At 34.9% G+C, this 17,500-nt stretch overlaps 1 protein-coding gene across 2 annotated transcripts in view; it reads left to right on the top strand.

Annotated features, from left to right (window-relative positions):
- The window catches only part of LOC106883247 (S-crystallin SL11-like), a 26,171-nt gene that overhangs the window by 3,937 nt on the left and 4,734 nt on the right, over positions 1-17,500 (top strand). The window contains exons 2-5 of one of the 2 annotated variants that reach the window (XM_052967802.2): positions 105-171; positions 373-468; positions 6,608-6,723; positions 14,846-14,953. In XM_052967802.2, coding sequence (XP_052823762.1) covers positions 105-171; positions 373-468; positions 6,608-6,723; positions 14,846-14,953 — 387 coding nt within the window. The remainder of the gene's footprint in view (positions 1-104; positions 172-372; positions 469-6,607; positions 6,724-14,845; positions 14,954-17,500) is intronic. The other variant, XM_014934214.3, reaches the window with a different exon arrangement.

Raw genomic sequence — 17,500 nt, 5'->3', positions numbered from 1 at the left:
CTTTCATCTCTCCCCCAGGATAATAAGGCAGCTCGCAAGTCGCCGTTTTAACACCGTTATCGAGATCCAGAACGAATCACAGTAAATTCTCGATTCGCTTGCAGGAACGCTGGGACCGGTGTATTACTGCGCAAGGTGACTATCTCGAAGAAGATGATGTTAAAAACTTAGGTAAATAATTTTTTTTTTAAACTTCGGTAATTTTCTTTTCTTTTTTTTTTAGGAACATATCTAGTTCGGGAGCTTTTTGGAATTTTGAGCAGTAAATTTATACTCCAGTTTCGTACATTCAATAAGCTAATAAATCCCTTTAAAATATTTGAATTTGGAATTCTAGTTCCGTTTTTTATGAATATTTTATTATTTTTTCAGAGATGAATTTCTCAATACTTCCCGTTCTACAGATTGATGGCGAGACAGAAATTCCTCAAAGTATGGCCATTGCTAGGTACCTTGCTCGGGAATTTGGTAAGTTGTTTACTAAACCTGAAAAGAGTAAGATGCATTCATATGCATGCAAGCATACATTCATACACACACACACACATACACACACACACACATACATATATACATGCATACATGCATACATACATACATACACACAAACACTTAGATCAAGTGAGCATGTATATATTTCCACATACATATATTCAAGAAGTCTAGCATGTAGTATGGGTATATACAAAAGGTGGTGAGCTGGCAGAATCGTTAGCACGCCAGGCAAAACGCTTAGCGGCATTTGGTCCGTCTTTACGTTGTGAGTTCAACCTTTCATCGATGTTATTGACTTATCCCCACCCCCGAACTTCTGGCCTTGTGCCAAAATTTGAAACCAATATGTGTGCGTATACACAAGTATAGTCATTTAGTTATCTGTGTAGTATATACCCGTGCTCCGCAACCGGTATGCCACGGCACATTGGTGTACCACAAGACGATGCTAGTTATGCCGCAGTGTAACCTGAATATAATTTTTCCCCATACTTTTAGTTATATTTCTAGTTCAGGCGTGCCGCCGAATTTTGAAAAGATTATATGTGTATCGCAAGTGAGAAAAGGTTGCGGGACGCTGCTCTATGCAGAAATCAGAAGATACAGATCCACTTATGTAATAAAATCCATGCCTGCACCTATGTATGCTTATGCGCCAACATATCTATATCTATGGATTCATATATGCATACATGTGTATTTGCATACAAGTGTACGTACATACATCGTAATACATACAAGCATACTACAAACGATCACATATGGGTCAATAAAATTCTGCAAGAACTTCTTAAGATTTAAAGGATGATTTACGAAAGAAAATGGTTTCCTTCACAACCTTGCCATTGGCCGATCAAAATTAGCTTTAAATCAAAAAGAGAAAAGAAACGAACGTTTTTACATATAAGATTACCCAGTTTGATGTTGCTTAAATTCCAACGAAAGAGACTTATTTCTTGGCTGGAAACCTCGCTTGGTAGACGGAAACTGGAAGAAGACTGTCGTATATGTGTGTATATATATATATATATATATATATATATATATATATATATATGTGTGTGTGTGTGTGTGTGTGTGTGTGTGTGTGTGTGTGTGTGTGTGTGTGTGTGTGTGTGTGTTTATGTGTCTGTTTGTCCCCCACCATCGCTTGACAACCGATACTGGTGTGTTTAATTCCCCGTAACTTAGGGGTTCGGCAAAAAGGCCGATAGAATAAGTACTAGGCTTACAAAGAATAAGCTCTGGGGTCGATTTGCTCGATTATAAAGGTGGTGCTCCAGCATGGCAGCAGTCAGATGAATGAAACAAGTAAAAGAGTAAAAGAGTAAAATAGATATATGTGCGTGCAGAGATGCGATCATATTTTCTTACGTTCCTCAGTGTAAAGCCATAAGAGTAAAAGGAATCTCAAGGATTCGCGTGACTTCTGTATTGGTTGTACGTGTATGTTATACACGCATTTTATATTGGATGTATGTACTTACAATGATGAAGTCGGGTTGAAATTAATAGTAATTAGGTAATTTATGTGTATGCGTGTATGCGTGCAAGTGTGCACTTGTGTGTACGTGTGTACGTATGTGTGTGTGTGTGCGCGTGCGTATGTCTGTGTGTGTGAGTATGCATGTTCATATGTGTGTGAGTGTATGAGTGTGTGTTTGTTTGTTTGTTTGTGTGTGTGTATGTTTGTGTGGTGTATGAAAGGGAGATCGTGAGTATATGGGCGTTTTGTGATTGTGTTCTTGAGTATGAGTGGGTGAATATGAACATGTTTGTGTTTATTCGTGAGTGTGCAAACACAACTGGGCGAGGTTATTTCTGTGGAGAGATATGTGTGTGTGTGTGTGTGTGTGAGAGAGAGAGAGAGAGAGAGAGAGAGAGAGAGAGAGTGAGAGTGAGAGAGAGAGAGAAACAGAGAAAGAAAGAAAGAAAGAAAGAAAGAAAGAATGAAAGAAAGAAAGAAAGAAAGAAAGAAAGAAAGAAACAGAGAAAGAAAGAAAGAAAGAAAGAAAGAAACAGAGAAAGAAAGAAAGAAAGAAAGAAAGAAACAGAGAAAGAAAGAAAGAAAGAAAGAAAGAAAGAAAGAAAGAAACAGAGAAAGAAAGAAAGAGAGAGAGAAATGAAGAAAGAAAGAAAGAAAGAAAGAAATAAAGATAGTGGGTGTGGTTGTGTTGCGTGTTTGTGAAAAGTTTTTTCTCGATATGATAGCCATATTCGGGTCGATGGATTGTGTGGATTAATAGGTTAGTTTGCCTTTTTCTTTTATCGTGTGCAGACAGCATTGAGAGTACTTTGCACTATAAATAACAATATTGGATGGTTGCATCTGCAGTGGGTTATGGTATATGTGCAGGTATACAATAGGGCTGAATTACAGCTTAGCCAATGTAGCGTAAACCAGGAGTCCGGTTCGTCTCGGGTGACGCTTCTATGGAATGGGGTGGATGGGTGAGGTGGAACTTTTAGGTCTACTGTATAAACATGTATAGGCTTAAGGGCCAGGCAAGGAGCTGCAAACTCAATTGCTGGCCCGGACGGCGCATAGTATGCGCCGCTTGGACCAGCACACCACAGTTTTACCGCCTATACGTTCACTAGAAACCCAGTCGCAATATTGGCCAAAACAAAGTGCACATGTACGCACATATTCTAACATGCATTTGCATGTTAGAATATGTGCGTACATAACAAGCAGTGCATACATATATACATACATACATACAAAGAAACACGCGCACACACACACATCCATGAACTACACACTTTTATCATAAGCACTTATAAAACTCTTAATTGACCTGAACTTTAAACTCTACTTCTTCACATATTAATCTTACTGCTTTATCGTTTAACAAGTCCCAACACTCCTAAACCTGATATACATAACGCTATATACGCATTCAAATACATGCCCGTATATATACACACACATACATGTTAATGATATATTCCATCTTAGACACGCGTGCACATTATGCCTGCGCAGATTAGCAAACACTGAAAAGTTACACGGGCCATATTCGGACATACACGCGCGCACCCACCACACACACACGCATACATATACATACATACATACATACATGCATACATACATACATACATACATACATACATACAGGAAACCACTATTAAGTATATTCATGAGTACTATGGAAGGTCCGATTGAATGAAACCACCGAATTGCCTGAAAAAAATAGGCCCATTGCTTGCTAAAATATAATGTACAAACAGTACACAAGCTGCCTCAGCCAATTCCTCCAGAAGCATTATGAATCCAACAACCTAGTGACCGTTGAGCAGGCCGGTGGAAAGAAAGGAGTGTGAGGACGTACCGATAAGCAACACTGTACTGTCTGAGGTAATATATAAAAAAAAAATATATGGTTTAATTCTGGAAAGGCATTCGACTCTATTCCCCACTCATAGCTGCTGAAGTGTCTTCATTTGGCAAAAGCGGGTGCTACCCTAATTGCTGCCATTTGGAGGCTCACAAAGATCTGAGCCACAATTCTCACACTTAGAACAGAGAGTAGAACGATCGTTTCCTATACCATAAATATTTCAAAGAGAATATTCCAGGGAGATAGTCTCTTTGTCCTTCTGTTCATTTTGGCGTTAAACCCATTATCATTACTGTTACAAAAAACAAACGGCTACATTCTATGGTCTGAAACTGCAAGAGATATTAATGTAACCCCTAATTTCTTTATGGATGAGTTTAAGATTTATGCTAAAAATGTTAACAATGGCAAAAACAACTGGAATTAATAACATTTTCAGCTGACATAGGAATGAAATTTGGCCAGCAGAAATGTTCTTATTTGCAAAACCTGTGCATCAATGGTCTCACTGTCTTTCCTGCCCCACATAAAGAATGGTGCAAGTAACTAAGCATTGATGAAAATATCATACCAAGATACTGTGAATAAAGACAGAGTAACCCAAGAATATTATACCAGACCAAGAACGATATGGCAGTCCGAACTCTCCTCTTACATCAAGACAATATGCCACAATGCATTTTCGGTACCAGTGCTGATTCCAACATTTGGGATACTTGACTGGTTTATAGAAGAAATCCACTCCATAGACATTAAAACCCGCAAGATTCTAACATCAGCTGGAAATCTCTAGAAAAATAGTGATATCGACAGGATCTACCTGAAAAGAGATAAAGGAGGAGGGGCTTGAGATCAGTACAAACATCCCTTGAATGTCACATAGCCTCTCTCAGAAACACTTGCTAAACAACAGCAGCAAAAATAAATTCATTAACTTAGTGCTGAAAAATGAAGAAAACAGTATCGTACGTGTTGGAAGTGAGCTTCTTTGGAAGTATTCTCTTCTTGATCACCTCCCGTACAACCCTAAATCAGCTGGACCTGTATATCTCAAAGAAGACCTGGAGGTGAAATGTTCAGTATAGCAAAAAGAAGATAATGCGTAGGTATGTTTCTCGTAGACTTGAAAAAAATAGTAAGATTGTTGACATGAAGCGAGACCTTTCTTGGACTCGTGACTGCTATTTTACATCACACACCAAAGGCTATGCATTTGCAATCCAAGAACAGGAGATTGCTACTAAATATCTAATGAACAAAAGAGACGGTGAAGCCCTTGCAGTTCCAAGATGCAACCGTAAATGTAAATTATGTCCTATTTCTGTGAAAGACATCATACTTGTGATTAACAGCCGCCAAAAAATGTCATCAGGGTACGACTTCCCTAAGCGACATGACGTTGTTCGGAAAAAAGGACTGCCCTGGAAAAATATAGAGAATCCTCCTGTTATAGGATATGTACACAAATATTAGCACAAGGAATACTGGTGGAACATTCCCATCAAAACAGCTGTCAAGTGTAAGCATAACTAACCGCTTATTATTGTTTGGGACAGACAAGAAAAAGTATGTACTGTCATAGAGGTCAACTGTCCTGTTGATGTCAATATCTCAGAAAATCAGAGAAAGAAGATAATTATGGACAACTACTTCGAAACCTCCAGCTTCTATATCCGGATTACAAATTTACATTTAACCAATAATAATTAGAGCAATTGGTTTTGTAAGTAAATGCCTAAATGACAGTCGGGATGAGCTTGAATTTTCAGAAAAAGAAATCAACCAACTGATTCACACATTACAAATGCAATCTGTAAGCGAAACAGTAAAACGAGGCAAGACATTTCTCAGGTTAAAAATGTGACATTGTTTTCGTTATCTAAATTCCAAAGACGGTGCTTTGTGTCTTTGTTAGAAACCAGCTCCTTCAGAGGTAAAATTTAAATGATTAAAAACAGAAGTGACAGATACATACACCAACAACGAAACAGACCTTAAGCCAAAACACTTATTAGCCCAAAACAAACCACACTACGCCAAAATTAAACTTACCATGGTATACACATAAGAACACGTGTGAGCACGCGCACACAGACACAACACACACACACACAAACTATAATATGTGGCGCTGGTCTCTCCTGGCTACCCATTGTATATATATGTACTCAATACGCATGCGTACTCCATATGCATAGGAATTAGTTGCTCCCGCTGATATGAATCCGGCGATGATCGCTGGATCCAGTCCAACTACCTTCATTGGATCTATTTAACGGAAAGAACTTTTCGTAGGGCCTTTTGCTAACAAATAAATATACAGTAGTCCCTCGCCATATCGCGGTTCACCTATCGCGATTCACCTATCGCGATTCACCTATCGCGATTCACCTATCGCGGTCTTTTATTTAAGCTTATGTCGATTCTTCCGTAGTGTTGTTTTGCATTTATGATAAAATAAATATATACAAATTATAAAAACGATTAAAAAATATACAGTACAGTACTGTTTTACTTCGCGGATTTTCACCTATCGCAGGGGGTTTTGGAATGTAACACCTGCGATAGTCGAGGGATTACTGTATTCATTCTACCTTCTCTCCCTTTCTTCTCTTCCCGCTGTGTGTGTATGTATGAGTGTACGTAGGTGTGCATTTATGCATTTTATGTACACTCACACACACACACGCAGGTACACACACACATACACACAAACACACACACACACACACACGCATGATTATATGTTAATTTCTGCCACTCAGGTTTCCACGGCAAGAACAATGTCGATATGGCTAGAATAGAAAGCATCTGTGACTGTCTCAATGATATCTTAGACGATTACCTACAGTTGTACTACGAGAAAAATTTCAGCAAGAAGGTAACTGCTTTCTCGTTTCATTTTCTTCTGTTCAATATTTTAAAACCACTTTTTCGTCCCTCAAAGAAACTCCAGCCAAACAAATTTCATCTGGTAAGTTTTATTTGACGATTTGACATAAATAAATGTTGCTTGGTTTAAGTATGTACGTACGTACATACATACACACATACATACATACATACATACATACATACATACATACATACATACATACATACATACATACATACGAAGACATTACGCATGTGATTAGCAATTGTCCTAAAATGTTGTCACGGTACTACCTCCCTATGCGGCACGATGTTGTCGCTAAGCCAATTTACAATGCCATCCGCTAAAAAAGACTGTCCGGAAATAAACTTAGAAAATCCCTCTGCTATGGAATACATTCATAAACGCCAACACAAGGAATACTGGTGGAATATTCCCATCAAAACTTCTGTCAAATGTAAACATAACAGGCCGGATATTGTTGATTGGGACAGAAGGGCAAAGGTATGTACGTACCGTCATGGAGGACAGCTGCCCTGCAAATATAAATATCTCTTTGAAAATCAAAGAAAAAGTGAATATTTATGGAAAACTGTTTCGAAATCTCCAGCCTCTATATCCAGACTATGAATTCATATTCATACCAATAATAATTGTGGCGCTAGGTTTTGTTAGTAAATGCTCAAAGGAGAATCTGGATAAACTGTTTTTTTCAGAAAGAGAAATCGACCGGCTAATTCATACATTACAAGTGCAATCTGTGAGTGGAACAGTAAAAATATGCAAGACCTTTCTCAAGTTCCAAATGTGAATTTATTTGTATTAACTACATCCCAAAGAAGGAGTCTTGTATCTTTGTTGGAAACCGGCTCCCTCTTCAGTGGAAAATTTATAATAATTAAAAAATGCAAGAGACATACATACATACATACATACATACATACATACATACATACATACGTATCTACAGCTTAGTCAAAAGGAGAAATGTAGAATAAATGATCTTTCTTCAGGGACTCCGTGACTGACGGAGCAAAAGGGGAAATGTTATTTCCAAACCGGGAGCCAAACTCTTTTGCTTGAAACAGAGTAGACTCTGCAAAATTTTCTTCAAGGACCAGATGGTGGTGTTAAAACGAGAGACAGATTCAGTATGCCAGTTAAGAACAGGAACTATCTATTCTGTAGCCTTGCACTGTTTGCATCTCCGAAATTTCTCACAGCATTTTGGTCAATTTTAAGCTATGACAGAAGACACCTGCTCATGGTGCCGTGCAGTGGGATCGGACGTGAAACCAAGTAGTTTTGAATCAAACTTCTTAACATTACTGACGATTTGGTTTTACTCGTATAGTAAGAGTTTGTACTCATGATAGTAAGGTCGTAGGTTCAATTCCTGTACCAGGTGGTGCGTTCTCTTGAGTAGGGTACTTCATTTCCCATTGCTCCAGTTAACTCGGATGAAAATGAGTATAGCCAAATGTTAGTGCATCTCTCTCTCTCACTCCACCTGCAATATTCTGGATGTTCTCCTGTGTCATGAGAGGGGAATTTGAGAACATACCTGTGTCTGTTTTTGACTACATAGACACTAAAATATTGGGCGAAAGTATGGTACATTTCCAAGTCATAATCGTTTGCGAGTGGTGGCTATGCTTGTTATAATCAACTAATATTAAAGTGATATTGTCTTATTGTCTCTCAGTGGGATTTAAACCACTTATTATTCAGTATTTCGTTCATTTTTACCATTTCTCCTCCCGCAAGCCAATAAGCACTATGATTATATCATCTGACCCATTGGTTCGTAAACTGACAAATACAGAACCCCTACAAAAAAAAAAAGAAAAGAAAAATAGTGATTGTTGTTGTATCTCTCCTCTATATTGATAAAACAATATAGAGTTTATATCCATATATTTTTTTCCTTTCACTATGGTGTTGAACCAGTTAAAAATATTTGAAACCATCTTAATTCTACAAAACATTTCTTTTTTTCCGGCCCCTTTTCAATTCTCAATGCATTCCCTTATGAGAAATTACACAATATACACTAGATTTCACTCGTGCTTATGGGGTCACAGAACATATTTTGTTAACTATTTTAAAGAGAACATTAAAGGTTAAGGGGGTTGATACCTCGCTCACTTCGTCGGTGTGATTATCTAGGATAAAGCCAACAGGTTTCCAAATAGTATACATGAATGTAAATTTGTATCACTGTTTATCGTAATTAACAACTTTGAACAAGGACAGCTTTGTAATGAGTGATTCATTGAGATCGATTCCATCTGCAGGAAATATTTCCTCCAATAGGTAGACGTCTTACCAAATGTAAGACGGAAATTTGTCTCACCTCCGTCTTATGCATTAGTTCAACATACTTCGAAGTTCAGTGAATAGGAAACTCTATATCCTTAACTACACGAGACTAATCTTGCCTACGACATGACGCTAGTATATCACAGTTAATTTTACCATAATCTGGCCCTGTTTCCTCATTTAAGTAAAAATAAGCTTTGGTAGAAGTCTTCTGCCAAGACACAATGAAATGCCAGAGGGGTATACAAACTCACGACCGATAATTTATTATTCACTCAACCATTAAGTATCAATACTGAAATATCTACTGAAATATCTACTTTTTTTAGAGACACTTTCAAATTTATCAGAATATTTGGGCTGAAGATTGGAATAGTGAAATTTTCATTCACTTAACCATGAAACGATTCGTATCCAATTAACTAAAGACTTGGTTTGTTTACGCTTTTCCCTCCGGTTTTTTGTTCTATGTGTGCCATAAATATCGCCATCCGTTTTAGAGAAAAATTTGTAGTTTAGAATCAGTAGTTCTTTGACTGCTATTTCTAAATTTTCAGTATGTTGGAGAAGCAACTCAATTGCTAATCCCTGTATATTTATGATGATATATATATATATATATATATATATATATATATATATATATATATATATATATATATATAAGTTGATCGATTGAAATAATGTGGTTATCAAGCTTTTACTTTTATATTATACTACGGAAGACGGTAGGGATTATAATTTTTGTATGACTTAATAGATTTGTCGCTATTTAGTTACGCATTCAGGAGTGGTTGTAATGTAATTATTGAATTTATTTATCGATACGGTTGTGCATAGGGCAAATGTGTTTGAAAGGTGTGGTCTCTTTGGTTTGTTTGTTCCCAAATAACAGTTATTTTAGTAGTGTTGACACCACTGGATAGAATGGCACTGCCCAGGTGTCGAAACCATAAAGATATACGTGGGGCAGCTGATGATGGGGGTATGTTGGATTGTTGGTATGGCTGTGGAATAGTATTATAATATATCCTTTTGATATATATATATATATATATATATATATATATATATATATATATATATATATATATATATATATATATATATATATATATATATATATATATATATATATATATATATATATATATATAAATATATATATATATATATATATATATATATATATATATATATATATATATATATATATATATATATATATATATATATATATATATATATATGTATGTATGTATGTATGTATGTATGTATCAGGTTGAGTAAAAAGTAAGCAACGTTTTGAACCATGAAAAATTTGTATCGGATTTTTTCAGAGTTTTGAATTTTTTTAAACAATTTTTTGCAATTGTCTGATAATAAAAGCATAGACTTGCCCAAATGCATCAATAAATTAACATTTCTATTTTTTCACCGTTGTTACAATCATCTTAAACGGAACTGTCGAAGCGCGATATTCGAGCAATTTTGCTATTCAACTTCAAAAACAGACGTAAAGCAAGTGAAACTGCTCGCGATATCAACGAAACGTTTGGTGAGGAAATTAGCTGTGAGTGGTCGGCTCGAAAATGATTTAAGTGATTTCGCAGCGGAGACCTGATCCTTGAAGATCGTGAGCGTAGTTGATGCCCATCTGTCCTTGATGACGGTCAGTTAAAGACCGTCATTGAGAAAGATCCACGTAAAACCACTCGAGAACTGACAAAAGTTAGCCAGAGAACTGCCTGCCACCATTTGCATGCGATTGGAAAATCAAAAAAACTCGACAAATGAGTACCAAACGATTTGATGAAAATCAGAAAATGCGCAGATTTAAAATTTGCTCGTTGCTTCTTCTCCGTAACCAGACTTATCCATTTCTCGACCGTATTGTAACTTGCCATGAAAAGTGGATTCAGTACAATAATAAAAAAAACATTCTTCGCAGTGGTTGAACCAAAGTAAAATACCGAAAACCTTCCCTAAACCCGAGCTCTTCAAAAAGAAAGTTATGGTGACTGTTTGGTGGTGTATTGCCGGACTCATTCACTATAACTTCTTAAAACTCGGAAAAATCATTACTTCAGAAACATGTTGCCATGAAATTGCCAAAATGAAATTGGCAAATAAAATTGCCAAAATGAACGAAAAACCGCTACTCCTCCGTCCCAAACTGGTCAACAGAGGAGGGCCAATCATTCTTCATGACAATGCTCAATCACACGTCTCACTAATGATTCTCCAGAAGTTAAGGGAATCTGACAACGAATTCTCCCCCCGCCAGCTTATTCCCCAGACCTTTCAGCTACCGACTACCACTTTTTCAAGCACCTTGATGATTTCCTGCAAGAGAAGGAGTTCAAAAATCAAATCGATGCTGAAAGTGCGTTCAAAGAATTCAGCAGCTCCCAAACTCCAGATTTTTATCTTACCGGAATAAACAAACTTGTAAGTCGTTGGCGAAAATGTGTTGATTGCAATGATGCTTACTTTGATGAATAAAATATTTAAAAAATATATTGTGATGAATTTCTTGTTTCAAAACGTTAATTACTTTTTACTCAGCCTGATATATTATACATATTATTATATATATATATATATATATATATATATATATATATGTATATATATATATATATATATATATATATATGTGTGTGTGTGTGTGTGTGTGTGTGTGTGTGTGTATTATTTTGTATATATAGGCGCAGGCGTGGCTGTGTGGTAAGAAGCATGGCCACAGGCAGATGACTGGAGCAAATAAAAGAATAAAACCGAAAGGATGAAAGGCAGTCAACATCAGCGGAATTTGAACTCAGAAAGTATAAACAGCCGAAATACTGCTAAGCGTTTCGCCCGGCGTGCTAACGTGTCTGCCAGCACGATACCTTATTGCTATAAGTACTACTTAAATAAGTATCACTTATTTTACATTCGTTTTATATTTATATTTGTAGAAGATCAGTTTCGTTATTTTCACAGCCTACCTTCACAATATATATATTATATTTTTTTGTTCTTTTAATTGTTTCATCATTTGACTGCGTCCATGCTGAAACACCGCCTTTAGTCGAACAATTCAACCCCAGGACCTAATACTTATTTGTATCCGTCCCTTTTGCCGAACCGCTAAGTTACGGGGACGTAAACACACCTACATCGGTTGTCAAGCGATGGGAAGGGACAAGCACAGACTCACAAGCATATATATATATATTTATACGACGGGCTTCTTTCAGTTTCCATCTACCAAATCCACTCACAAGGGTTTAGTCGGCCCAAAGCTATAGCAGAAGACACTTGCCCAAGGTGCCACGCAGTGAAACTGAATCCGAAACCATGTGGTTGGGAAGCAAGCTTCTAACAACACAGCCACACCTGCGCCTATATATATATATATATATATATATATATATATATACATACATATATATATATATATATATATATATATATATATATATATATATATATATATATATATATATATATATATATATATATATATATATATATATATATACCATCTACACCATTAGAAGCGTATTTGTATTACATTTCATTTCAAAATGCCCACTTTCCCTAAACTTTGGAAGAAACAACACAACGATCTCATGACAGCCTTCGGTGCCCCTTATTATTTGTATATGGAGAAGATGGCTATCATTTTGGCATCCCTCAGTTTGGAACTAATCCCACGAAGCATGTTTCATGTATAGACTTTTATGCTTACCATTTCATGATCAGAGATAATTCCTTCAACCTTCTTCATAGAATTCAAAATGTCTTCCTTCAGTTTGCAGTTGATATGTTTGCAAAGATTGAAGTAGAAAAGCTTTTATACATCAAAACTCATCAAAAGCAGCTTAGAGTAAGTAGATCCATATATCCATCTCTAAAATCATATAAATTACGATGGGCACGGAAGAGACACAGGTCAAATTTGTGTCACAGATAGTCCACAATATATGCATGAGAGGACCCAAGATGCAATGACCTATGTTCGTAATTAGGGAAAAACCTGATCTGTTCATTACAGTAATTTCAAATCCAAAGTGGAAGGAGATTCAAAATGAGCTTTCCTCTGGACAAAAATACATCAATAGATAAGATCTATTAGCAGAGTGTTTCGCTTGAAGTTAATCAAACTAATGAATCTTATGAACAAATCACAAATCTTCGGGTCAATAAGATGTTATATGTATACCATTGAATGGCACCAGGAGCTCCTTCTCATTGCTTTCCATTGAAAATAGGCGTTCCAATCATGCTTCTGCGCAACCTTTCTCAACCAAAGCTGTCCAATGACACAAGACTTGTCAAGAAATTAATGAGAAATGTCATACAGGACACAATAATTTCTGGCTGTGGAAAAGGTGAAGATGCTTTCATTCCTCGCTTATCTTTAATACCTTCCAATATGCCCTTCGAGTTCAAACGACTTCAATTTCCAATACGTATCTTTGGCGATATCCATTAATAAGTCCCAAGGCCAGAATTTGAAAGTTGATGGTTTGAGATTAGAAGAAGACTGTTTCTCATACGGTAAGTTATATGTTGGGACATCCAGAGTGGGGTGCAAGAACAATTTTTTCATTTTTGCACCTACTGGTAAAACCCTAAGGACGTTTTTACCATGAGATCAACAAACTAAAATTTGAAGAATGATTAATAACCTTGAAGTGATATTGTTAACGTTACACTATATTCGTCTAAGAAAAGCTATTTGTATTTTTGCTTGTTGTAATACTTAAGTTCAATAAATTATAGTACATATGTTTTTAGTTTTCTCCGAACTTTTATTTACTTATCTTATATTAGACACAAACCAAAGTCTGTCCAATGTTTGCTTCATTTATAGACTGAAATACTATAAATCATAGATCAGAAGTTTATATGCACCTATGATAATTTTGGCCAGAAAAAAACAGCTCTATCATCTACAAGAAAGTTAACAACCATTTTTTATATATGTTCAATACAATCTAAGTGAATAACTTTGAATATCCATAATACAATTTTGGCAGCTTTTTCAACCCTGCCAATGACGGGTATTTCTGCTAGAGTGCATGTATATGTGTGTGTGTGTGTGTGTATGTATATATACATACATATATATATATATATATATATATATATATATATATATATATATATATATATATATATATATAGAGAGAGAGAGAGAGAGAGAGAGAGAGAGAGAGAGAGAGAGAGAGAGAGAGAGAGAGAGAGCTATGAACCTCAAATGTTTCTAAGGAAATAGGGAGAAGTATCTAATTACGAGTTATGTATTTTGAAAGTGAAACAGTTCCAATTAAGAATGAAAACCATGTCATGGATATAGCATAGTCTAAGGCGGCGAGCTGGCAGAACCGTTAGCACGCCGGACAAAATACTTTACTGCATTTCGTCCATCTTTACGTTCTGGGATCAAATTCCACCGAAGTCGACTTTGTTTTCATCCTTTCGAGGTCAATGAAATAAGTACCAGTTGAAATCTGGGGCCGATGTATAGTATAAGGCGGCGGACTGGCTGAATTGTTAGCACGTCGGAAAAAAAAGGTTGCTCTACGGTAGTTCTTCCAACTCATTAAGTTCATATGTCACCGAGGTTGACTTTGTCGTTCATTGTGCGGGGTCGATAAAATAAGTAGCAATTGAGCATTAAGATCGATGTAATCAGCTTACCCACACCATCAAAATTGCTAGATTTGAGATAAAATTTTGAACCATTATTATAGTTTAGTCTTCGATTACTTTCCGCAGTTATTTTCGAATTGATTGTTATTTATTACAGGCTGCATTGCGTGATCATTACAATGACACATGCCGCAGGATACTCCCTTTTCTGGAGAAGACGTTGGGGCAATACGACAATGGCGCAAAGTATTTCTTTGGAGAACAGGTAAGCTTGCTTGCTTACATACATACATACATACATACGTACATACATGCATGCATGCACACACGCGCGCGCGCACACACACACACTCACACACACACATATCCATATATCCGAAGCCGGAGTTACTGAGGCAGTTACTGAAGAAGGCTTTACCAATCTATTGGCCGGCCACTCTTGCTAATGGAGAGGTCACCATTCGTTACCGTTTAGTATTGTTAATATTTATATCTGGTTTAGAGATTTTAGAACTTGCTCTTTACAAGATCAGCGGCTGTCTGCCGCTTCGCTGTTTATATACTGTGGGTAGGAGCGAGTGACTGCCATCTCTAACAGGCAGGCGTTCAGCACCGATGAAGGGAAATACCCAGAAACCATGGTCTACTGGTCTTGCCAAGCAAGAGGGAAGTGATTTGCTCCCTTACTCACAATATATCAGACACAGATTGTGTCGTTAACCAGCTGGAAAAGACTTTTTCTTGGGGTTAAAAATGTAGTAACATAGTTCTTTTTAGAACAGCCATGTTATAGTGGCAAAAAAAACAACTTTACCTATATATATATATATATATATATATATATATATATATATATATATATATATATATATATATATACATATATATATATATATATATATATATATATATATATATATATATACATATATATATATATATATATATATATATATATATATATATATATATATATATATATATATATATATATACATTTACATATACATATATATATATATATATATATATATATATATATATATATAAATATATAAAAGTATGTATCGTCTGTAAAAAGCATAAATCTGAAAGAAGCATGCTCTAAGATTATATATTAAAAATGGGGAAGGCCGGTTTATGGGATTACCTTAGGTTTCCCTTGGGCCAGCAGGTTATGGGATTTGACGATACGTCATAAAGCTAAACCCTTTATGGACGGGAAACCGAAAGGTGTTCCCATAAACCGGCCTTCCCCATTTTTACTTACATAATTTTTATATATATATACATATGTATTGTATATATATGTGTGTGTGTTTATATGATTATGAGTAAGTGTGTGTGCATAGGCGTGAGTTTGAAGGTATTTTTCTACAACTAACGATGCAAATATAAATCTCATAAGATATGCAAATCACAAGCTTCTCTTTAAACTACATAATTATGTTCATGAATAGCTATAATTCCAATGTCATTGTTGTGCCAGTTTTTTGTTTCACTCAACAATAGCAATGTGAATAGCAGTTTAGTGATTAAGATTTGTTTTTATTTTTCAATAAATTCCTCAGTTGATTGTACAACTATATTAACTACATTTATTAACCATACTAGGAAGAATGTTACTTATTATATTCTAAATGTTCCTGTTGTGGACTACAGTCATCCCACTATTCTTTTATCATTCTGTTTCTGTAATTGGAATGCAGCCATTAAGTACATATATTTACATAGATATGAGTATATGTATGTATGTATGAATGTATGTATGTATGTATGTATGTATGTATGTATGTATGTACGCATGTATGTATGTATACATGCATGCATGCATGAATGCATGTATGCATATATATATATCTATATACTTATGTACATATATATGTATGTATGTATATGCATGCATGTATGTATGCATATATATCTATATACTTATGTACATATATAGGTATGTGTATATTTATGTGTGTCTATATATATGTATATATATATATATATATATATATGTATATATATATATATATATATATATATACTTATGTATATATATGTATGTATATATATATATATATATATATATATATATATATATATATATATATATATATATATATATATATATATATATATATATACATACATATATATACATAAGTATATATATATATATATATATATATATATATATATATACTTATGTATATATATGTATGTATATATATATATATATATATATATATATATATATATATATATATATATATATATATATATATATACTTATGTATATATATGTATGTATATATATATATATATATATATATATATATATATATATATATATATATATATATATATATATATATATATATATATATATATATCAATGAGTAGTATAAGATGCGGATTCAGAGAATGGTGCGGCTCTTACATGATTCCCGTGGAATCTTTAGACCTCCAGCTGTTTCGTTCTCCACTTATCCATCTTTACAATTATTTCAGTGCTCTTACATCACTTGTTAAGGTTATCTCTAGATATTCCATAGAAATTATAGCCAGCACTGATTTTTGGTACAACGTTTTGTATCCGAGAAGCCAGATAAACAAACATTGTGATCGAAGTTGAAAAATGGGTAATGAGCGTATATGACATATTTCAGGAGTTTTTGGTCTTTTATCAGCACTCAGCCACCCCATTAGTGATGCATGAACTCATTGCTTAAATATCCTCTAAATATAGCGGTGAAACGTTATTGGGATATATCAATTTTATATATTAAACACATTCCGGAAAGCTAGTACATAAATATTA

This window comes from Octopus bimaculoides, chromosome 5 (genome assembly GCF_046866305.1).
Source record: "Octopus bimaculoides isolate indiv1 chromosome 5, ASM4686630v1, whole genome shotgun sequence".
In the NCBI taxonomy this organism is placed as follows: domain Eukaryota; kingdom Metazoa; phylum Mollusca; class Cephalopoda; order Octopoda; family Octopodidae; genus Octopus; species Octopus bimaculoides.
The sequence above is the reverse complement of the archived record's forward strand: the minus strand, read 5'-3'. Positions and strand labels throughout refer to the sequence as shown.